This window comes from Neofelis nebulosa, chromosome 5, assembly GCF_028018385.1.
Source record: "Neofelis nebulosa isolate mNeoNeb1 chromosome 5, mNeoNeb1.pri, whole genome shotgun sequence".
Classification (NCBI taxonomy): domain Eukaryota; kingdom Metazoa; phylum Chordata; class Mammalia; order Carnivora; family Felidae; genus Neofelis; species Neofelis nebulosa.
The window spans coordinates 153,134,753-153,160,640 of NC_080786.1; the positions used below are offsets into that span (position 1 = coordinate 153,134,753).

The following is a 25,888-nucleotide window of genomic DNA, read 5'->3' on the forward strand; positions in this document are numbered from 1 at the left end:
CCCTTCAGAAATAAACATTTAAAAAAATTGAAAGTAGCCTATCTGAAAAGGCTACATACTGTATAATCCAACTGTATGGTATTCTGGAAAAGTCTACAGAAACAGCAGAAAAATCAGTGGTGACCTACCAGTGGCTCAGGAGGAGAGAGAAAGGAATGATTAAGTGTAGCAAGGAGGTTTTCGGGCAGTGAAACTGTTATGGTAGAGACATACATAACATTATGCATTTGTCAAAATCCACACAAATTGTGCAACACACAGAGATCCCTAACGTAAACCAGTAAATTGAGTTCACCAGTGGCAGCAGATGCACCACACTAACCCAGAAGTTACTACCAGGAGCAACTGTGTGCAGGAAAAAGAAGATATGGGAATTCAAGGTACTCACTGTGCAAAAAAAAGTTTTGTGTAAACCTAAAACTGCTCTAGGACAAAATTTTTTTTTTTTCAACGTTTTTTATTTATTTTTGGGACAGAGAGAGACAGAGCATGAACGGGGGAGGGGCAGAGAGAGAGGGAGACACAGAATCGGAAACAGGCTCCAGGCTCCGAGCCATCAGCCCAGAGCCTGACGCGGGGCTCGAACTCACGGACCGTGAGATCGTGACCTGGCTGAAGTCGGACGCCCAACCGACTGCGCCACCCAGGCGCCCCGACAAAATTTTTTTTTAAGTCAATAAAGGGAAGAGAGGGGAAGAAACAACTCTGTGATTCCCACAGCCCTAATGGTTGCAATCTACTTTAAGTTCTAATTATGGACACCAGGCAGGTACTTTTATTTTTTAATTTTTTTAAATGTTTATTTCTGAAGGAGAGAGAGACAGAGTGCTAGCGGGGGAGGGGCAGAGAGAGAGAGAGGGAGACACAGAATCGGACACAGGCTCCAGGCTCTGAGCTGTCACCTGAGTCTGACGCGGGGCTTGAACTCACTCAGGAAAGGCAAGATCGTGACCTGAGCCAAAGTCTGACGCTTAACCGATTTGAGCCACCCAGGCGCCCTAGGCAGGTACTTTTAAACTGAGACGTGACCTTTTACTGTAACAGCATTTACATTAGGAGCATCGAGAATGGATAATGAAAATGTCACTGAAAACCAAAACTTAAAAGACAAAATCTAAGGTCAATATCTACTTTTATTTACTTCATTTGAACAGGCAAAATGTAGAATAAGTGTATTCTTTTTTAATGTTTATTTATTTTTGAGAGAGAGAAAGAACACAAGCAGGGTAGGGGGAGAGACAGGGGGACAGAGGATCTAAAGGCAACTCTGAGCTGTTAGCACAGAGCCCGACGTGGGACCTAAACTCACGAACCGTGAGATCATGACCTAATCTGAACTCAGATGCTTAACTGACTGAGCCATCCACGTGCCCCTGAAGTCAACATATTCTCAAAACTGTTTCTCAAAATGTGAGCCTCCTCCTATTCCAGGAGTCTGGCTTTTATGTTCAAATGGACTTTTTTTTTTCATGACAGTGATAAAAGAAACTCTTAAATGCTACTACCTAGAAACCATGCATCCTCTGAAATGCCTTACATGTGTTATCCCAGTTCTCAAAACACCTCTGTAAACAGAGGAGGAGTTAACAAAACTAATGACATTAAGTTTCAGAGGCTTCCGATTTAACTTGACTATCAAGGCTGTGTGCATCTGCTTGTAACTCTGAGTTACTTAAAAAAAAAAAAAAAAAAAAGTTCCTGATATTACACAAGCTTCAACCCCCACAAAGCCTGGATCTACCCTGCCTGTGTATTACCAGCTCTTCATCTATAGGGACACCCAAGACTAAGAAAAGTAAAATAACATGCCCAGGGTCACAGGAGGGTAAGTGTAGGAAGTGGAATTAGAAATCCAGCTAACTAGAAAGCCCTTACACATTTTCTACCATCAGTGCTTTCCAAACCAAAATGGAATGGAAACAACACGCATATACACAACACACCCCACACACACTCTCCCCATCTCTGCCCAGCCACACCACCACCCACCCCCTCCGCCACACCAGCTCCCCCACTGCAACAACACAGGTGAATGAATTCCTACCACTGGAGGTAAAACCCACCACCAAGCCACAAGATTATGGTTTATTTTAAAAGGTCAAGTGGATTTAACATTCCACATTATCTATGTTTGTATTAGTTTAAAGCGTTTCCCCATTACTTGAAAATACACCAAACTAACAGATATAGAGAAAATTCTTAAGATTGATACACCAGTGATGATTTAAAAAGGAAAAAAAAAATCCCCCGAATAGCCAAGGCAATCCTGCAAAAGAAAACCAAAGCTGGAGGCATCACAATGCTGGACTTCAAGATGTATTACAAAGCCATAATCATCAAGATAGTATGGTACTGGCACAAAAACTAACCCATATATCAACGGAACAGAATAAAGAATCCAGAAATGGACCCACAAACATATAGCCAACTAATCTTTGACAAAGCAGGAAAGAATATCCAAGGGAAAAAAAGTGTCTTCATCAAATGGTATTGGGAAAACTAGACAGCAACATGCAGAAGAATGAACCTGGACCACTTTCTTAAGTGGCTATTTCAACTCAAAATGGATGAAAGACCTGAACAGAAGACCGGAAGCCATCAAAATCTTAGAAGAGAAAACAGGCAACAATCTCTTTGACCTCGGCCACAGCAACTTCTTACTCAACACATCTTCAGGAGCAAGGGAAACAAAAGCAAAAATGGACTATTGGGACCTCATCAACATAAAAAGCTTCTGCGTGGCAAAGGAAACAATCAGCAAAACTAAAAGGCAATTGACGAAATGGGAGAGAAGATATTTGCAAATGACATATCAGATAAAGGGTTAGTATCCAAAATCAAACTCAACATCCAAAAAACAATCCAGTGAAGAAATGGGCAAAAGAGATGAATAGACACTTTTCCAAGGAAGACATCCACATGACTGACAGACACATGAAAAAATCTCAACATCACTCATCATCAGGGAAATACAAATCAAAACCACGGTAAGATACCAGGTCACCCGTCAGAATGGCTAAAATGAACAATTCAGGCAACAACAGATATTGGTGAGGATACAGAGAAGGGGGAATCCTTTTGCACTGCTGATGGGAATGCAAACTGGTGCAGCCACTCTGGAAAACAGGATGGAGGTTCTTCAAAACATTAAAAATAGAATTACCATATGATCCAGTAATTCCACTACTGGGTATTTATCCAAAGGATACAGGTGTGCTGTCTCAAAGAGGCACATGTACCCCAATGTTTATAGGAGCGTTATTGATGATAGCCAAAGTATGGAAAGGGCCCAAATGTCCATGGACAGATGAATGGACAAAGAAGATGTGGGGGGTGTGTGTGTGTGTACGTATGTATATATATGTGTATATATGAGTATATACGTATATATGTATATGTGTGTGTGTGTGTGTGTATAGACACATATACACATACAACAAAGTATTACTTGCCAATCAGAAAGAATGAAATCTTGCCATTTGCAGCTACGTGGATAGAACTAGAGGATATTATGCTAAGCGAAATTAGACAAAGACAAATATATGACTTCACTCATGTGGAACTTAAGATACAAAACAGACAAACATAAAGGAAGGGAAACAAAAATAAGATAAAAACAGGGAAGGAGACAAACCATAAGAGACTCTTAAACAAAGAGAACAAACTGAGGGTTGCTGGAGGGGTTTGGTGGGCGAATGGGCTAAATGGGTGATGGGCATTAAGGAGGGCACTTGTTGGGTTTAGCACTGGGTGTTATACGTAAGTGATGAATCACTTGGTTCTACTCCTGAAATCAATATTCCACTATATGTTAAATAACTTGGATGCAAATTTTAAAAATTTATAATAAAAAAAAAGAAAAAGGAAAAAGAATATAATCAATCCTGGTATTTCAAAAAGAACACAACAAAATAAGCATTAGTTGATATTTTCTTAGCATAATGACATAGATATGCATACTATAGACACCTAAATTAAGGCGTCTCAGTGTGAAAATGGTAGACATGTCTCCACCAAGAGGAATACGGTCCACTATCTCCACCACCATTCAACAATGTGCTGAAAGAACCGAGCAATGCAATTAGATAAGAGAGACCAATGGGAGGTATAAAAATTACCTTAGTAGGAAAACTAGTATTTTTTTAAAAATTTTTTCTAATGTTTATTTTTGAGAGAGAGACCGAGAGATATGGAGCATGAGTAGGGAAGGGGCAGAGAGAGAGGGAGACAGAATCTGAAGTGGGCTCCAGGCTCTGAGCTGTCAGCACGGGACTCAAACTCATGAACCGTGAGATTATGACCTGAGCCGAATTAAGACATTTAACCAACTGAGCCACCCAGGCACCCCAAAGGACAACTAAGTACTTGTACAAAGGAGAGGGTACCTAAATAAAAAAACCTCAGATAATTCAATGATAAAATTAACTCAAAAGTTCGGTAACACAGCAAGATGTGTAAAAAAATTCAATCTACCAAAATCAGTAGCCTTCATCTCCACCAAGTCATAACCACTTAGAGGCTCTAATGGCAGAAAAAGAACGCAGCACCGTATAAACTACAGATAAAGAACTAACATATCTGGTATATAAAGAACCTTTAGAAATTGCGGTGGGCACGGAGAGGACCAAAAATGTGATAGAGAAATGACCAAAGGACATAAATACATGTGCACAAAGATGAAAAAAAAAGACCCTCTAAATATATGAAAAGATGTTCAACAACTTCACACATGACAAAGTCAAAATAAAACTATTCTGTGAAATAAACCAAAGATAAAAGGACAAATATCGTATGATTCCACTTACACGAGGTCCCTATAGTAGGCAAATTTACAGAGAGCTAGAAAGTAGGAGAGAGGTTACCACGGACGTACAGAAGGGAAAAAGGGAGTCAGTGTTTAATGAGTACAGTGTCTGTCTGGGATGATGAAAGAGTGCTAGAAACGTACAGCGGTAATGGTTGCACATACTTTAGATAGAGGTAACACTTTTGAAGTGTACACAGGAAAATAAAGTTAGTAAATTTTATAATTTTTCTCACTAAAAAAAAGCCAAAACATAAAAAAATAAAACTACACTAAGACACCATCTCTCACCCATTAAACTGGCAAAGATTATCAAGTATAAAACACTCCGTTGGCTAACGGCTAAGAAAATCCATGTTGCTGGTGGCACCACCAGCAAGAAAGCCAAGTTGGAACCTTCCTTCGGCAGCAACTTTTACCACTACTTTCTACAACTCAGAGGCATGTATCTTTAGACACTGCGATCCTATTCCCAGGATCGTACTCCCAAATGACGTCTCCATCAGCAAAAAACGACACACACAGACAAAAAGATTACTCACTGTGGCACTATTTACAATGAAAACACTGGAAACGTCCTAAATGGCCATAGGTAAGAGACTGGTTAAATAAACTGTTACAGTCCCACAATTGTATGATGCAAGTCTTGAAAGAAAGAGAGAAAGAGAGAAAGAAAGAGAGAAAGAGAGAAAGAAAGAGAAAAAGAGAGAGAGAAAGAAAGAAAGAACGAAAAGAATGAACCATGGAGGAGATATTTAAAAACGAACATGGGGGGGCCACCTGGGTGGCTCAGTCGGGTAAGCATCCGACTTCGGCCAGGTCATGATCTCACAGACCGTGAGTTCGAGCCCTGCGTCAGGCTCTGTGCTGACAGCTCAGAGCCTGGAGCCTGTTTCAGATTCTGTGTCTCCCTCTCTTTCTGCCCCTCCCCTATTCATGCTCTGTCTCTCTCTGTCTCAAAAATAAATAAACGTTGGGGCGCCTGGGTGGCGCAGTCGGTTAAGTGTCCGACTTCAGCCAGGTCACGATCTCGCGGTCCGTGAGTTCGAGCCCCGCGTCAGGCTCTGGGCTGATGGCTCGGAGCCTGGAGCCTGTTTCCGCTTCTGTGCCTCCCTCTCTCTCTGCCCCTCCCCTGTTCATGCTCTGTCTCTCTCTGTCCCAAAAATAAAAAAAAAAAAAAAAAAAAAAACGTTGGAAAAAAAAAAAATAAATAAACGTTAAAAAAAAAATTAAAAAAAAAAAAAAAAACGAACATGGGGGCGCCTGGGTGGCTCAGCTGGTTGAGCATCTGACTTTAGCTCAGATCATGATCTCACAGCTCTATGAGTTTGAGCCCCGCATCGGGCTCTGTGCTGACAGCTCGGAGCCTGGAGCCTGCTTCAGATTCTGTGTCTCCCTCTCTCTCTGCCCCTAACCCACTCGCATTCTGTCTCTGTCTCTCTCAAAAGTAAACAAACATTAAAAAAAAAAAAAAAAAAACGGACATGGAGTGAGTTCAAGAATATTTTAAGTGGAAAAAAAAGAATACTTAGTATCAATGTAATAGATGTGTTTAATTATAAGACTTATTAAATGGAAAGCTTTCGTTAAATTTATTGGGTGCACATAATTAAATGAATTGAAAAGGGCAAAGAACTGGTATTTCTAGTTAACATTTTAAGTGGACTGCTAGCTGATTATAATAAATTACACTAAAATATTAAAAAAGAAAGAAAATTTTAAGTGAAAAAAGCCACGGAGTGAAAAGTGCCAAGAGCATCTATAGTATGCTATATTTTGTGTACAAAAGGAGAAACAATAAGATGTACACATATCTGATTGAACGTATGAAGAAAAACACAGGAAGCATAAACCAGAAACTAGGGAAGATGGGTGGGAACGTTTACCATAATTATCCAAAACTATTAAGAAAGGGTTAAAATGTTCAATTCACTGTAAAAAGAAGAAAATAATGTAAAAAAGTCTCCTTACATAAAACACAATTAGTTACTTAACAGGCTGATGATAACAGCAGCTAGCATTATTGGATATTAGACACTATCTTAAACACTTTACAATCAATCGAGTTCTTACATCTCTGAGGAATACACGCTACCACTGACTGCTTTTACAGATCTGGCCAGAGACCCAGAAAGGTTAAACAACTTGTCCAAGTGGAAGAATTTAGATTTAACCTCAAACCCTCTGCTCAACTATTACCTCAGTGCTTTACAGAAGAATTAAATCAATTGTTCATCAATAAAGAACATTTCAAACCTTCAAACAATAGTGATTAAAAAATGTTAACATTCTAGTATTAAATTTTCAACACTCCTTACAAAAACATTGGCTTCTTAAAAAAAGCAAATCAAAGGAAGACCAGTAATTCCATGTGATAATCGAGAAGGGGTTAGAGAGAGGCTTAGATTGGACAGCAGCACAAGCAACAAAGTAAAAACAAATCAACTGGACTTCATCAAAATGTAGAACTTTCCTTCAAAGGAAACCATTGAAGAAGTGAAAAGTCAGTCCCTCAAATGAGAGAAAATAAATGCAAGTCCTACGGCCGACAACAGACTCACATCCAGAAAAAAGAACTTTCACAGCAATAAAAAAAGACAACAAAAGTGATAAATGGACAACAGATTGGCACAGACATTTCTCCAAAGATAGACAGGAAATAAGCACATGAAAACATGTTCCATTATCATGAATCATTAGGGAAATGTATCAAAAGCAATGAGCTACCCCTTCACACCCACCAGGACAGCTAAAATCAAAAGTACATGTAGACAATGCCAAGTGCTACCAAGGATGTGGTGAAACTGGAATCCTCCTCCATTACCGATGGGAATATAAAACAATGCAGTTGCTTTGGAAAACACTCCAGCAATTCCTCAAAAGGTTAAACACAGAGTCACCACATGACCCAGCAAACTGACTTGTAGATATACATCCAAATGAAACAAAAGCTTGTGTTCAAACAAAAACCTGTATGTTAGTAAGGTGCATTATTCGTAATAGCCAAAACGAAGTATGGATACATGCTACACGTGGACCAGCCTTGGAAACATTATGCCAACTGCAAAAAGCCCGTCCTCCCACCATCATACTGTAGGGTTCCATTATACAACGCACAGAACAGGTCAATCATTCCACAGAGACAGAAAGATTAGTGATTGTCAGGAGCTGAGAGGTGGGCTGGGGAGTAACTGCAAATGAGTATAGGATTTCGTTTGAGAGTCCATGAGGATTTTGAAATTAAAAAGTGGTGATGACGGGACAATCCCGTTAACATATTAGAACTGCTGGGTCACACGCTTGTACGGTTCAAGTATCTCAACAGAGCCGTTCCCGATTCATCCTAGTCCCTTGGTAGATCCAAAGGAAGAGACTGAAGACAAATTATTTACCATCATTTTATACATTTTAAAGTTAGAAAACTCACGTGTCTTCCAGAGCTCGAAGATTCATTTCCAGAAGACAGCTCAAGCCGCCCAAGATTTCTTCGACTGTAATTCAGGCGCCTGCGCCTGCACGTCCTCTGCCGGGACTGGGACAGCAGCGCCAGCGACTCACACTGAAACAAACGCGGACGTGGAACCAGCATCCAATAAGTGCCATCGCCCGCAAGACACATGTTCTTTCACATTCCGAAAAGGATTTAAGGCAAAAATAACGAATAATGATAGTTCAAAAATATACAAATATGCGTGTAGTTAAACTTGGTGGTTTTACTTTTAAGGTACTTAGAAGACGTGGCTAAATGAGCACGTTAGATCGGCATTTTCCAAACTAAATTATAAGTTAACTATTTTGCCATTAATAAGATCATAACAACAATAACCCAAGATACCACTTTAAAATATCTAATTTAGGGGCCCTGCGTGGCTCAGTCGGTTAAGCGTCCAACTCTTGGTTTTGGCTCAGGTCATGATCTCCGTTTCGTGGGCTCATGCCCCACATCGGGCTCCGCACTGACAGCATGGAGGCCACTTGGGATTCTCTGTCTCCCTCTCTCTGCTTCTCCCCCACTCGTGCTATTTCTCCCTCTCTCTCTCTCTCAAAACAAACTTTAACAGAAATAAAATATGTATCTTCGAAGTGAAAAGTATATATTCATGTATCATGATGCTGTCACCAACACTAATGAACATATCCCTGTTGTATACACAGAGAGAAAGATCTGAAATAATCCTCAAATATTAACCCAACTTATTTCCAGATTTTAATTTTTGGAGGATTTGTTGTTGTCAGTACTTTTCAGCTCTGTGTGAATTTTTAAAATACCATATTTTATCAAAACAAAATACATATTTAAATAATCCTTAAAAATCATCCAAATAAAACAGACGACACTTCTTCTAAAGGGCAGAGGGAGCATGCTATTGCTCAGACTCAGTCGTGTGTGAAAGCATATATTCCTTGAACTGATACACAAGTTAATTTTCACATTAGTACCTTCGGTTAGATAATCAGTGGTGTGTTTTATCATTTCATTATGCCTCTGGCCGATTTTCAAATGAACTGTGCTTTCCTTAATTTGTCCGTATTGATTTTTGTTAAAGAAAAAAACACCTATTAGTGAGTTTCACGACGGAAATTTTTAAACATAGGTGGGCCAAACCTACCATTAAGAAACTCTTGCAAAATATCCATTTTTAAAAATAAGTTTGAGGGCATTATATACTCAAACGAGCCTATAAAGAATTATAGGACCAAGATAGAAAAAGAGTGTAAACAGTAAAAGATAACCCTACAATTTCACTCCAGAAGAGGGAGCTGAAGGGTTCAGCAGGTAAGCAAAAAACCAAGAGACTAAACTCATGAGTTAGGCTAACAAAAAATTGCAATTTAGAGCCTTCTATGTGTAGAACACTGCAGGCTTTGGCTCTTAGATCAAAGGGTACTGCCTAGACTGATCGGTAAACTGCAGATAAACAGTAATCCAAAATAATTATAGCCCCATCCTTGTTGCGATTAAGGCAATACAGGCTTGACAGTGGCCTTAGCAGCTCACCATAAGCAGATGTAAATCCTCTCTGGGGGAAGAAGTATCATCCCAGGCTTCAAATTATCTCTAGCTTTAACATTCAATCAAAACCATAGATAACAAAGAATATAAACAAAAAAAATGAGAAAAAAAATCAACAAGCAATGGAAACAGGGGAACAAGATACTGAAATAATGAAATCAGCAGACATGGATTTTTAAAAATAACCATGGCTGATTTTCAAGAAGTTAAAATAATGAGAACTTCACCAGAAAACTGAAAGCCCCAAAAAAGGGACGAAGTAAAAATTATGAACTGAAAAATACAGTAACAAAACTAGGTTTAACAGCAGATTACACACGGCTAAAAGAACTAATGAACTGCAATATAGGTCAGGAGAAAAAAAAAATCAGAATAACAGCTAACAACCTAACAAAAAGAAATCAATAGCAAAAGTCTAACATACATGTAACTGCAGTATCAGGAAGAAGAAGGAAACACATTCCATGCAAACACTAGCCAAAGGAAAGCTAGCATAGCTGTATAAAGAATTTGGAGAAGGGGCACCTGGGCAGCTCAGGCTGTTAAGCATACAACTCTTGACTTTGACTCAGGGCATGATCTCATGGTTCATGGGATCAAGCCATGCATCGGGCTCTGCACTGACAGTGTGGAGCCTGTTTGGGATCCTCTCTCTCTGCCCCTCCTCTGCTTGTGCGAGTGATGCTTGCACTCTCTCACTCTCTCTCTCTCTCAAAATAAATAAACATTAAAAAAGAGTTTGGAGAGTAAAACATTACAAGAAATAAGGGGTGAAGATTCATACTGAGAAAATGTTCAATTCAACAGGGAAAAAGGAAATTCTACATGTGCACATACCAAACAATATAGCTGCAAACCATATTAAGAAAAACAAATCAAAACAGAAATTTGTAAAGATAATGAGATTTTAACATATCTCACTACAGGTAGGGAGTGCAATCAGTTTGAAATGGCATGTGGCATTAACTAAGTGGAATATACACATACTCCATGATCTAAAAATTTCACTCCAAGGCATAGATTAAAATATACAAAGAGAGGGGCGCCTGGGTGGCGCAGTCGGTTAAGCATCCGACTTCAGCCAGGTCACGATCTCACGGTCCGTGAGTTTGAGCCCCGCATCAGGCTCTGGGCTGATGGACGGCTCGGAGCCTGGAGCCTGTTTCCGATTCTGTGTCTCCCTCTCTCTCTGCCCCTCCCCCGTTCATGCTACGTCTCTCTCTGTCCCAAAAAAAAAAAAAAAAAAAAACGTTGAAAAAAAAATATATACAAAGAGATACCAAGAGATACGTACAAAATGCTGACAGCAGAATTATTACTAATAGTCAAAATATGAAAACAATCCAAATGTCTTTCAAGAACAGACTGAATAAATGGCAGTATGTTCATCAAGGGAATACTATACAACAAACAATGAAAATAAATGAACTTCAACTACTCACAACAACACGGATAAATCTCACAAGGTCAAATGATTAAGCCAGATACAACAGAATGCAGAATGTAGGATTCCACTTAGATCAGTGTTTCTCGATGTTTTTGCATTATCATTACCGTACAGGAAACTTGGAACAGTTTCCTAATTTGCTCCCCCACAAGATGTAATGCTGCAGATATATATGTCATCAGTGTTTACATAGTGTATATATCCAAGCTTTGTACATAAGAAGACTAAGTATAAAGTTTAGCCTTTTTACTCAATACAGGATTAAGAATAATCATAATTTTTGACTTAAAGGTAAAATTGAAAATTTTAAAGAACTTCATACATTTAACTGCAAAACTATTTCTTGAGTAATTTTAATATAACTTAATTACATAGATTGTAATATATCAAGTAACATATCCAAATTAGAAAACCGTGACTACATAAGGAACAGCAATGTAATCAGTTTTTAAAATCTTTCAATACTTACTTTTTCTAGCAAAAATAAAGCAATCAAAGAATTTATCAGTTACTTATAACTTATTTTAGTAAATTTAACTTTCAAAATTTTTCATGAGCAAACATCCTAACTCAGGCCAAAGATATTCATTTAGATAGTCAACATTTTTTTCTTTTCAGTACCTGACATGATGAGTTGAATCACTTTTAAATTAAATAAAAAGGTAACAGGCACCTGGGTGGCTCAGTCGCTTAAATATCCAACTCTTGGTTTCAGCTCAGGTCATGATCTCAGTGAGTTTGAACCTTGCATCGGGCTCTGTGCTGATAGCGCGGAGCCTGCTTGGGATCCTCTCTCTCTGCCCCTCCACAACTACTAATTCTCTCTCTCTCTCTCTCAAAATAAGTAAACTTTCTAAAAATTAATTAGAATCAAGCTTCAATGACAAGGCACATAATGGCAGCCATGAGTGTGTGCACAGGCCATCGGTCGCGACGTTGAACGGTCAACTGCGAGCAAGTCCACAAAGTTTTGCAGCGCTGATCTTGCATACATTTTGTGCACCTTCCATGCATCAGTGTTAACACTGCTCATGTGATGTGCGTGAAAATCCAAATAGAGAAACTAAATATTATGGACAAAGATTTTCTTCAGCAGGATGAAGTTTTGGAGGGTCTAAATTTTTTTTACAGATTTTTTGGAACTGCATCATCAGGATAAACTGCAGAAACAGACAAAGCTAACCAGCAGTTTTAGAAGTCAAACGACAGGCTAGCTGTGGATGCAGTGAGTAGGGACGGACCTGCCATGCTTGAGATAAGCCCAGAACATTCCAATTCTTGACCTGAGTGGTCACCACACAGGAACTTTCTGGAATCCTTTACCACTGGTAGCCAGCCATTGGGCTACTTACTCCTCTCAAGTTTCAGACTACTCTTTCCCAACAGCTGTACAAGTTTATGCCCCTTATTTTAAATCCCAAACAGAAGACCTTGAGCAAGAAATATTCTACTTCAGGCAAAAGGTACTAATATTCTCAAGGATCAAAAAAATAAAAGTACAAATTCAGTTTAATTTCCAATTTGCTTATTCCTCAGAAAACAGAATTTCGGTTACCTTCTGTGTGAGCTGGAGAGTCTTCCTTTTTCTTCCTATTATATAAAGATTTCTTTCCTCTTCACCCTTCTCTATTCTGAAGTCTTCCAATTTCCTACAAATATAAGTATCCAGTTATACTGGTTAATGAACTGATGGATAAGTAAAGGGTATAAAGAGGAAAAACTAATCATTACGATTTGGGGCACCATAAGCTTATATGCTTTTTAAACTAATACAAAAAATCCCTAAAGTTCTAATAAAACAAGTCAAGCTATATTTTATGTTAGAAACGTAATATGGGGCGCCTGGGTGGCTCAGTCAGTTGGGCATCCGACTTGAGCTCAGGTCATGATCTCACAGTTTGTGGGTTCGAGCCCCGTATCGGGCTCTGTGCTGACAGCTTGGAGCCTGTTTTGGATTCTGTGTCTCCCTCTCTCTGCTTCTCTCCTGCTCATGCTCTGTCTCTCTCTCTCTCTCAAAAAGAGAGAGGCAGTTAGGAGGTCTTATTTTTTTTTAATTAAAAATTTTTTTTAAATTAAAAAAAAAAAGAAACAATCTCAGAGGCAGTTAGGAGGTCTTATTTTTCGCACTTAATACAGAGATGTTTGTATTTTCACAGACCCCAATACAACCAACTCAAATAGAATCTTTCACATTAGCTACTCAATCTTCCTGTAAATTGGGCAAGACTACAATCCTTTTCTCTAAAGAAACAATAAAAACAGAATCCTCCTCCCAACTTATTCAAACTGCATGTTTTGTAATTGGTAGAAAACCAGAATGGCCGTGTTACTACTTCTTCTAATCACCTATATTTCTCTCACATGATACAAAACAAAGATTATGTTCCTGCGACCGATCTCAAAGCAGGGGACCTTCCACCATGAGGAATGTACTGAACGAAGTTCAGTTTCCTCCTCCGTGGTGAGAGAATCCAGGTGACTGAATGTCCCTTTTCTCTAACTTGAATGCTGCTGAAAACATATGGCTTTGTGTTTTATGTTCACTTTAAAACCCCTCTTGGGCCAGTTTCAAAACAGACATATGGGCCACGGCCCGAGACACAACAAGACGCTCAAATGAGTCTGCACGCAAATGCCGGTAAGTAAGAACTTGATTCTACAGAAATTGCTTTTTTCTCAGGATCCACCTCTGGCTCACACTCAGATGCCAACAGAACAATGCTGCATCCACAGGGCAGCTCTAAATCAGACTCAGCCCTTCACACGTTCTCAGTTTCACCAACTGTACATATATTTAAGGAACTATGGAATTCCTACCCCATAGCTGTACGCTTCCCTTTGCTTTGAAAACGAACCACCACATACACTTCATTCTCAATCACTAACATGGCTGAGAACATGCTAGGAACATGCTAGGCCTTCGTGAGTACAGTATCATCTTCAACGGTGTGCAACTGCAATCCCACACCTAAATGAGACGTCAGTTAAGAAAAGCGGTATTAGAAAGATCATAGGATGAGCAGAATTACAATGAATACAACGGACAGAGTCTCCACTATTCCTGAATTAAGACAAACTACATGTCTGAGATCTAGCCCCAACCGGAACTGCGTCTACTAGGAAGCAGGACTGTGTGCTCATGGTTCTGCATGGGAGGATCACTGATTTTCTCACACTTTCATCTATCACCTAAATTTTTCACAAGGGACACAGAACTACTTTTATAGCTGGGAAACAAAATTTTAATTTTCTCGATCTTCATCAAGTGCCACTCTAATTAATTAATTACAAGTTACGTAAAATTCCCATTGCTTCCACTTGTAAGGACTGTCATCAAGAGCACCGACCGTTGCTAGATCGCTTGGCGCCCCATTGTAAAATCTCACGTGTATTTTAGAATACAGCACTATGAGGAGCTACGCTCTTCTTCGGGAAATTTTTATTATAGCAGACAGCTAGTTGGTGCAAAAACTGCATTCTCCTTTTCTTCCTTTGAAACAGATCTGTTTTTATCTAGGCTCTTTGCTGCCCTAAATAGAAACCATCACCTAGCCTCCTCTGTAGCTAAGTACAGCCATACGACGACAACATTCTGGTCAATGAATTATGAGCAGATCTCATGTGCAACCATGATAGCTGCTTAAATCAAGTTTCCTCAACAAATGTCCTTTTTGCCTCAGTCTCCCCCTTCTTCTGACCTAAACCTCGCTCTCCACCACAAAGGCAGACATGATGGCTACCGTAATAAAGACCAGCTATCTTGGACATAACTGTTTCCAGTGTTTCATCTAAAGAGAATAAATAAGAATAGAGCAATTATTTTCGGGGCGCCTGGGTGGTTCAGTTAAGCATCTGACTCCTGGTTTCGGCTCAGGTCATGATCTCACAGTTCGTGAGTTCAAGTCCCACACCAGGAACTGTGCTGACAGCACAGAATCTGCTTGGGATTCTCGGTCTCCCACTCTCTCTGCTTCTCTCTTTCTCACTCTCTCAAAACAAATAAATACTAAAAAAAAAAAAAAAAAAAAAGGAGAAAGAACTATTCTTCAGGTCTTTCACTCTTGATACTGGTTTGCTTCCCTTGGTTCTGACAACAAAAAGTATCCCAAAGTGACACTTTTGGTTCTGATGACCATGCAACTCAGACACAATTTTAAGGATTAATGATAGCATAGTACATACGTGATGGTGATTTTCTGTATTTCTCATCCCAATACCAGATTTTGCTTTCCATTATTTTATGGTGTATTTATAAACATTCTTAAATTCACCATACAGTATGTAAGTACTACATTCCTCCACCAATCACCGAAACTCTTTGGCCTAAACACATGAAGGACGCACTTTTACAAAACCATCTTCAAGGCATTAGTTACTAGGAGATATAAGATAACGGAATACTGAACATTTCAGTTATCACTGAAAAGCAGTATTTGCTATGTCCATTGCATTAACTCAAAAATCAGTAGGTTATACTCAGTAGCAAGGAAGACCCTACTGCCCAGATTATAATTATGAAATACTTCCCACTAAAAGAAAACAAGGCTACTTAAGAGAAAAGAATGACTCTACAACCAAGACGAGAAATTCACAAGATGAACTCCAACACCTCGCCACGTCTGATAGCAGGGATGGTACAGAAAGATACTACAGTCATTTCAAAAGGACTAAAGAGCCAACTTGAAGAGGCTCCTCCTGGCTAGAGGTGGAAAAACTTAAAAATCAATAAAGATATTAGAAATAAACTAAATCGCAGCAGTGTGATTTATACAGCGAAAACCCCAAAGACAAATTGGTCAACGCTGGAGGATGAAAGGGAGTAAATCTTCGTCTTGAAGGTAAATAAAGCAAAATAAACATCTATCTTGTCTTTTCTATATGAACTTTACTATTAGATAATCAAACAGCACATGCGGGTAAATTTCTCTTTTAGAAGTACCCACTGTAACAAATGAAGACTTCAAAGAGTTGAGTGATCAGTTTTATGACCCCTAATGAATTAATGAACCTAACCAGTGAGTTCCCATGCCTGCCAGTGTCACAAAAAGAGAATACTTATTATGTGCCTTTTGACAAAATTATGCCACTTTAAGAAATAGTCTTGCAAAAAACTAAAAACATTTATGACATGAGACAATTGGAAATTTAAACACTGGACATTTGGTTCTACTGAGGAATTATTTTTCTAAGGTATGACAATAGCACTGTGGTAATAACTGAAAACAATCCCTGATCTTTTATATTATATATATACACACACACACACACACACACACACACACCTTTTAGGCATATTTTTAAACAAAATTATATACCTGGGATTTATTTCAAAATAACACTAAAGGGACAAAAGCAGGTATTTGTAAAGATGGAACAGGAATACGAAAAACAATTTACAAAAAAGTAACCACAGTAAAAACTTCAAGAACAATTTCAACATTTTCCTACCACAAGTAAACAGATTCCAACCCATTACTAAAATATACTTATGTGATTATTTACACCACTAATGGGGTTAAAAAAAAAAAACAGTGTAAATAACCACATAGATATATTTTTGTAAAAAGAAACAATATTAAGAGATATCCTAAAACAAACCTAAATATGCCTAGTGGTACCTCTGGTACAACCACTCTTCGTTTCCAAGCCTGCAGGTCACGCTCAGTAGCAATCTGACTGCGTGGAGCATTCTGATGCATCTGACGAACACCTTCCACTTGTCCACTACGACGCAGACCAATATTTGGAGGGGACTGGATGTCTAAGCTCAGTCTTCTAAAACCTACAAAAAAGAAACGCCAAAACTGATTCCAAGAGAAATTTCAATCTAATATGCATTTAACACATAATAAGCATATACACTCCACCCAGTAAGACACAAACCAGAAATAAAGATACAAACCAAAACTACAAATCCAAAACACTTTGTCAGAAAGTATCCTAATGAGACAAGATCAATATACAGAACACAGAACAAACATCTATTCACTTCAATTTCCATTACTAGACTTTCTGGAATTTTTTAATGCATAGATATTTTCTATTATAATGCTACATGTGCATTCGTAAAACCCTTCTTTGCCTTTTTCAGAACCATACACTAAAAACACATCTTTTTGGAAAAATTAGCATTGCAGAGAGCCTCCTCAAACTGTGGTGGCTCTATAACAAGAGCTCGAACAACATTACCTGTGACTTTAAGAGATAATCTGAGCCACTCAGGCAGGCTAGCTGCCAGAGTGGATATCAAAACTTCAACAAAATGCAGAGCAGGGCAATGCTGGCCGCACCTGAATTAGAGCTAAGAGAGTGGATGACAAGGCAACACAGACAACAAGGCTTAGTGAGCCCTAAACCTGTGCAGAGCTGATTAGGTGGGCCACAGGAGACAGGGCAACCTCTCACAAGCTGGAAGTCAGCTGGATGGAGGACGGAAAGTGCTTGTTTTCTTAAAACACTGGAGGAAGGGACTTCTGCTATTAATGCAACAGAGAAACTGGGGGCTGTATCCTTGCCTGCAGGAGGCTATAACATTCTTCTTCACCTCTGCCAGCTCTCCTTGCCCAGGGCAAAATCCACGTGGCTAAACACACCCCTGCCTTCTTCTAGCTACAACATTCTGTTTACCAATCAAATGTGAACCAATTTGCATTGCACGACACACCATACTCTGCCTAAAAGGCAAAGTGATAGTGTAAATTCAAACATTTACATTAAAACAAACTGCCATTTAAGAAACATGTTTTGAATTCAGAACCAACAATAAATCCTAAATCTGAATGCTCGAGTAATACTATTATTCTCCAACACTGTGAAGAAAACATATGCACAGGGTCTCCTATTATCACATGAGAACTAACTCAAGTGGTCATAAACAGATTCATTACAAAGACTGTTATTCCGCACCGTGGAGTACCATGACGCTACGAAAATGGATGAGGAAGCGCTATGAGTGGATGTGGAGTGATTTCTAGAATATATCATCGAGGAGAAAAAGCAAAGCTGAGAAGAATGCATGTGCATCAACTGCGCGGTATTCCTGCCTAAAATATTTAACCTGCCTGTTGGAGAATTTTTCTTCTACGTAGACAGGAAGAAACATTTGGCAAAAATGATACTGAAATTTGTGGCCAAGTAACCCATGCAGGTGTGACACAGCAGGGATGATTTTTGTGGTACTCAAGGCTTCTCTAACGTTCCACAGGCATTTATCTTCCCCAGAAGGAGTTTCCATTTGCTGAACAACTGCCTGCTCCTCGACAGGAGTTCCCCCACTGAGGAACTATATTACTACTATATGCCAGTCTCCAGAACTGTGCCCTACAAATTCATTTCAAGCCTTCCGATTCCAGAAGAAACATTTAGTGCTCTACCCAACTAATTTTTTTTTAATTAAAAGTATTATTTCGGGGCGCCTGGGTGGCGCAGTCGGTTAAGCGTCCGACTTTAGCCAGGTCACGATCTCGCGGTCCGTGAGTTCGAGCCCCGCGTCAGGCTCTGGGCTGATGGCTCGGAGCCTGGAGCCTGTTTCTGATTCTGTGTCTCCCTCTCTCTCTGGCCCTCCCCCGTTCATGCTCTGTCTCTCTCTGTCCCAAAAATAAATAAAAAATGTTGAAAAAAAAAAAAAAAAAAAAAAAAAAGTATTATTTATTTTCTGAATATTTATTTTTGGGAGACAGAGAGACAGAGTGTAAGCAGGGGAGGGGCAGAGAGAGGGGAGACCCAGAATCCAAAGCAGGCTCCGGGCTCCGAGCTGTCAGCACAGAGCCTGATGTGGGGCTCCAACCCACGAAGCGTAGGATCATGACCTGGGTCGAAGTTGGACGCTTCACCGACTGAGCCACCCAGGCACCCCGTTAATTAAAAGTATTTAAAGGGAAACCTACAACTGTAATTTTCCCTTTAAAAAAAAAAAATACTTTGTTCCTTACTCATTTAATATAATTTTGTAAATACTCTTATTTAGGAGCAAAAAAAAAAGTTTCAATAAACTTCGAAGTACTTGAAAATCCAACGTCCATTTGCTGGCACATCAACTTTACAAAAGCCTAGTGAAGTTCCCTCCAGGCTACTGCTACCTAAGCTGTAAAAGCACACTGCTGAAAATTTTTCACTGCATGTACCGGACAGTGACTTCATTTCCTCTTAGATTTCAGTCATGTTAAGACGCAACAGCTCTCATCTATCCTACCTCTTCGGGGTGTTTCTTCCCCACTGGGAAGTCCACTTGGAACGGTATCGTGATCTGCTCCCAGTCTCTGATCCTGCTGCTGCTGTAACTGTCTTATCATCCCATCCAGAACACTGGACTCGGGGCTGCGTTCACCATTATCATTGGTTTGGAGGCTTATAATTTGTTCAATCACCTCTCCATCACCTGTAAATTCAATGAATGAATACAAAATCATAATATACACGAACAGGAAAACAAACTCAGTAGAGTGCAATTAAAGTTATCATTAGCAATTCTCAGATTTCTTTTCAAAAATAAGCAGTTAAAGATATCCTATATATTTATAACTAATTGAGACAGACGAAAGACTCAAAACAAACAAAACCCTTCTTTATACCCAACAGCACAAAAACCTCCATAGAGCCTCTGAAACCCCTGAAGTGAGCAAACAGAAACACGCTTCTGTAGGAGCTTTATTTTGCTGTTTCACACTAAAGCTACCCTACCCTCACCTTATAGAAGATAGGTTTCATTAAACTCTCATTTGCAAGGTCTCTGACAAGACCAGAGCAACAATGTGTGATTTCTCCTCTACTCTCTTAATAAAACAAAAAGAGGGGCGCCTGGGTGGCTCCGTCGGTTAAGCGGCCGACTTCGGCTCAGGATATGATCTCGCGGTCCTTGAGTTCAAGCTCCAAGTCAGGCTCTGTGCTGACAGCTCAGAGCCTGGAGCCTGTTTAGGATTCTGTGTCTCCCTCTTTCTCTGACCCTCCCCCCGTTCATGCTCTGTCTCTCTCTGTCTCAAAAATCAATAAAGGTTAAAAAAAATTTTTTTTTAACAAAACGAAAAGAGTAATACTATTCAACAAACTGCAGCTATACTACACCTGCCTCTCCCACTAAGCTGAAGGTGCTCCTTTAGGTGCTCTTTTATGCTTTTAGCAGAGCCAGTACACGTGATTCTTCAACTACAAAATCAGATTTTTTTCAGTGTCTTTGCTTCTCTATTTTTTTCTCTTTTTTTATGTTTTTATTTATTTTTGAGAGAGAGACAGAGCACAAGCAGGCGAGGGGCAGAGACAGAGGGAGACACAGAATCCGGAGCAGGCTCCAGTCTCTGAGCTGTCAGCACAGAGCCCAACGAGGGGCTCAAACCCGTGAAACGTGAGATCGTGACCTGAGCCGAAGTTGGAGGCTCAACTGACAAGCCACCCGGACGCCCCTTTGCTTGTTTATTTTCACCTAACAGGTTCAGTTAGTATTAATGGATAAAAAGTGTCAGATGATTGTGGGATCTGGCAATTTATTTGCATCCTACTACCTCAGTTAGATTCCCTTATATCTCATGGATAACATCTCCATTTACCATGGCAATCAATAAAGAACTTACAAGAGTTAAATATCATAACTAAGACTGTCTTAAAACCACTAACATTTTTTTTTTTTTAATTTTTTTTTTCAACGTTTTTAATTTATTTTTGGACAGAGAGAGACACAGCATGAACGGGGGAGGGGCAGAGAGAGAGAGGGAGACACAGAATCGGAAACAGGCTCCAGGCTCCGAGCCGTCAGCCCAGAGCCTGACGCGGGGCTCGAACTCACGGACCGCGAGATCGTGACCTGGCTGAAGTCGGACGCTTAACCGACTGCGCCACCCAGGCGCCCAACATTTTTTAATAGTTTCAAAACATGAGCTAGAAAGCAAAAAGAGGAGTCCTAATCTAAAAAGATAAAAAGATTTTAATTTGAATTGGGAACAAAGATTCCTAAGACCACAACACGGAACCAAAGGGAAAACAGTAGAAAAGGAGACTTCTAGTCCTCTCCTCCTCCCTGCAAAATCCCATAGTCTATATAACTTTTCTTTCACAGCACAGAATATTTATATATAACTTGGCAAATATCATCAGAATAACTGTTTCTAGCTGGCATAATGCTATTCAAACACTGAAATATTAACATGAAGGCTTATGTGCTACAGGAACTGCCCTCCCACTGGAAAGTACAACAACCCTGGAAAAACCAGGGCTTTCAGAAACTGGACAACAGATACACAGGATTGTAATCCCCAAGAGAAGATAAACAATGGAGTCTAGCCTTTTGATTACTCCGGGGAACAGCCTCGAAGCAGCTTCCAGAAGAGGAAACCCAAACAGCATCCAGAGGTCTCACTGAGTGAAGGAGACAGAGATCAGAGCTTGGGAGCAGAGGGAAAGACAACAATACGCAGGGCTGAACATCAGAGAAGAATGAATTCTACAGAAAGCTCAGAGATGTACAGTGAGGTTCAATCGATTATTTGACTAAATAATGGTATGTGTACACACTGGGTAAAACTCTACCATACTAGGGGAAAAAACATGAAAAAGCAGTATCCCAAAAAATTCCCAGAGCTCTCACTGAGCTGGAAACAGTCCATGTTCCCAACAGCCTGAATAAAGAAACTTCAGAATATACAGAATTGTTTAATGCATACTTCCAATTTTAAAACTCAGAATATTTAAACGTGTGTTCAACACAATGAAGAATACAATGACTGCTAGTGCTTTGGTGCCAGAAGTTTTACACACCATTGCCTCTGTATCATCAGTGCAAATGTCAACACTATAAAAAAAGGTAACTGATATTTCCATATTATTATGAAAATAGTTGTGAACTTGAAGACCCCACAAAAAAGGTCATGGATAAAACTACAGGTCTGCAAATCACACACTGGCAATTCTTGTCCTACAGCAATCATTAAAAATAACTAAAACAAACAAGTATTGCCAGTAAGCCATTAATTAGTGAAGATAATATGAAATACTAAAAAGTAATCAACTTCAAACAAGGCAGGAAAAAAAGAAGAATGGCATAAAGAACAGAAAGGATAAAGAGAAAAAACCAGCAAAATGGTAGAGAATTAACCCTGACCATGCTAATAGTTATATTAAACGTAAATGGTCTACATTTCTCAATTAACAGATAGGTTGTCAGATTGGATTGGTGCCTACAAGAAATCGGTCTTAATATAAAGAAACAAACTGGCTATAAAAACTGAAAAGACACACCATGACAATACTAATCAAAATTGGTTGGATTAGTATATTGATACAAAACAAAGAAATAGGGGCGCCTGGGTGGCTCAGTCAGTTGAGCATCTGACTCTTGATTTCAACTTAGGTCATGATCCCATGGTTCATGGGTTTGAGCCCCTATCAGGCTCTGTACTGACAGTGTGGATCCTGCTTGCGATTCTCTCTCTCCCTCTCTCTCTGTCCCTCCCTGGCTCTCTCTCTCTCAAAATAAATAAATAAGCATTAAAAACAAAACAAAACCAGAAACAAAAAAATAGTCTTCAAAAGAAGAAATACTACCAAGGAAAAAGGAACAATTCATAATGATAAAGGAATTAATTCACCAAGAGGACAATCTGAAATGTGTCTGCACCTAATAAAAGAACGTTAAAATATATATAAAATAGAACCAAACAGAGAAATAAGACAAACCCACACGATAGATATTTTAGCACTCCTTATTAATAACCCCGAATGGAAAAAAGTCACGTCTGTCAAATGTTAGTAAAGGGATAAGTGAGGGTATATGCATACAGTGGTGTACTATCAACAAACAGGAACAAACAACTGATATGTGCAACAACAAAAATGAATCTCAAAAGCACCATGCTGGGCCGCCTAGGTGGCTCAGTCGGTTGAGCAGTTGAGCATCAGAATCTTGATTTCCACTCAGGTCATGATACCAGGGTTGTGACATTGAGCCCTGTGTCAGGCTCCATGCTAAGCTTGGAGCCTGCTTAAGATACTCTCTTCCCCCTCTCTCTCTGCCCCTTCCCCACTCACATGCACACATTCTCTCTCCCCACCCCAAAAATATTAATAATAATGATAATAATAATAATAAAGATAAAAATTTTTAATTAAAAATTTTTTTTACATTTGTTTATTTTTGAGAGAGAGATCGTGCACAAGTGGGAGAGGGGCAGAGAGAGAAAGAGACAGAGAATCCAAAGCAGGTGCCAGGCTCTGAGCTGTCAGCACAGAGCCTGACGAGGGGCTTGAACTCACAAACCATGAGATCGTGACCTGAGCCGGACACTAGACCGAGGCACCCAGGCGCCTCAAATTTTAAAAATTTTTAAAAAGGCACCATGCTGGGGTGCCTGGGTGGCTCAGTCGGTTTCGTGTCCGACTTCGGCTCAGGTCATGATTTCATGAGTTCGAGCTCTGCACTGGACTCTGTGCTGACAGCTTAGAGCCTGGAGCCTGCTTTGGATTCTGTGTCTGCCTCGCTCTCTGCCCCTACCTCACTCATGCTCTCTCTCTCTCTCTCAAAAATAAACATTAAAAAAACAAATGGCGGGGTGGGGGTGCCTGGGTGGCTCAGTCGGGCAAGTGTCCAACTTCAGCTCAGGTCATGATCTCACAGTTCCTGAGTTCAAGCTCCGCATCGGGCTCTGGGCTGACAGCTCAGAGCCTAGAGCCTGCTTCGGATTCTGTGTCTCCCTCTCTCTCTGCCCCTCCCCCCTCATGCTCTGTCTCTCTCTCCCTCAAAATAAATATTAAAAAAAATTTTTTTTTTTAATTTTTAAAAAGGCACCATGCTAAATTAAAGAAGCCAGATACAAAAGATTTCATATCGCACAGTTCCATTTATATAAAATTCCTTAAAAAGACAAAATTAAAGTGACAAAATAGAACAGTTATTACAAAGGACCAGAAGACTCTAAATAAGCCCAACAGAACTTTTGGGGACCCTGATTGTAGTGGTGGTTACGTGACTGCTTAACATCTGCCAAAACTCACTTGACTTGTACACTTGAAATTGGTGAATTTTATTGTATGTAAACTATACTTCAATTAAACTAACAAAAAATAAACATTTGAAACAGTAAACATATAGTGATCTACATTAAGTCTTAGCCTTAACTATAACTGGTGATTAACTTTTAGTAAATCAATCCTCATCCAAACAAAACACAAGCATTTTTTTCTTTGCTTAATAACACCTGTATGGAGACACTGCTGGGAACAGATACAAAAAAAAAAAAAAAAAAAAAAAACCAAAACAAAATAAAAACTCTGCCCTTGATGAGGACAGGCAAAGTACAAGATGGGACTCAAACGTCTTGTGCCAGAAAGTAAGGAAGTGTTCAAGGGACTCAGAAAGGGAACAACACTCAGCCTGAGACTCTGACACTCAAATCTAAAATTAATATGAACAACAAAATAATAGCCGTTATGGATTATAACCCACTATATAACAACCCCTAAGTCCATATTAAAACTTAACGAACTATGTAAACATATAAAAGGAAGGCTAATAAAATGTAGATGCAATGACGACAGAGTGAGGAAACAACCATCCTGCAACCTTCATAACAACTGATTCAGGCAGAAACCATCAGTGGATCCTAAGACTTACGGGTAAAGTTTAGCACAGACCTGATTATTTGTCTCCTATCTCCCCACACATTTCTTCTTTATAGTGGAGAAAGTGCACTCGGCAGGCACCACCTTAACCAAGTTTTCAAAGACAACATTACCCCAACATTTGGACAAAACACAATCAGAAGCAAGCATCCTGACGCGATGCTCCAGGAAGGCTGCAACATCATTATTCTATTCTGTATTCTGCCAAAAACTGTACAACCTGAACGTTATCAATGACAAATTTAATGCGCAGTCCCATACTGAAATCCACATCAGGGGAGAACAGTAAAAGCTTTAAGAGATATTAGAATAGCAGACAAAATTGGATTACAGACAACAGATTTGTGTATATGTATTTAATACTGTATCAGTGTTAAATATCCTGCTCTTGGTAACTCTCTATGGTTACATACGAGAATACCTGTGTTCTCAGAAAACACATATTGACAATTTAGAGATAAATGAACATGCAGTCAACAACTTAAGTCTCAAATGGTTAAAAACAATTATATGTATCTAGAGATAGAATGATAAAATATTACAAAATAGTAACTTGTGAATCTGAAAGTACATGAGTTCTGTATACTATTTTTTACATTAAAAAAAAAAAAAAAAAAAAGACTTTGCACTTACTTGTTGCCACATAGCCTAGCTGTGGAACCAAATGTTCATCTGCGGAATTTTCTCGGCCTGGCACTAATCTCTGATACTTAGTTGGATGAGGATTTCCATCGACATCTACCAAGAATGGTGGAGGCATAAGGTGAGGAGCCTGCTGAGTTTGCTCATCTAAGACATAATTATTAGAATCTCTAATCAGTGGTCGATAGTCGGTATGGAAGAACATCTGATCAGGGATCTGAAAAAAGAAGTTTACAGATTGACATTTTGGGGTTTATATATGTTAAAGAATACAAATATTAAACATTTATAATCTGAAAAACCGATTTATAATTGGAAACCAAATCAATACACCTAACCCATTTTCAAAATATCATAACTACTTATTTTACTACTATAA

The 25,888-nt window shown here is 39.3% G+C and overlaps 1 protein-coding gene across 1 annotated transcript in view; it reads right to left on the reverse strand.

Moving 5' to 3' along the window:
* Positions 1 to 25,888, reverse strand: part of BRWD1 (bromodomain and WD repeat domain containing 1) — a 127,657-nt gene that overhangs the window by 46,298 nt on the left and 55,471 nt on the right. Inside the window, exons 17-21 of the mRNA XM_058732021.1 lie at positions 25,501 to 25,726; positions 19,457 to 19,642; positions 16,864 to 17,047; positions 12,821 to 12,914; positions 8,232 to 8,363 (exon numbers count right to left, since the gene is read on the reverse strand). Coding sequence (XP_058588004.1) covers positions 8,232 to 8,363; positions 12,821 to 12,914; positions 16,864 to 17,047; positions 19,457 to 19,642; positions 25,501 to 25,726 — 822 coding nt within the window. The remainder of the gene's footprint in view (positions 1 to 8,231; positions 8,364 to 12,820; positions 12,915 to 16,863; positions 17,048 to 19,456; positions 19,643 to 25,500; positions 25,727 to 25,888) is intronic.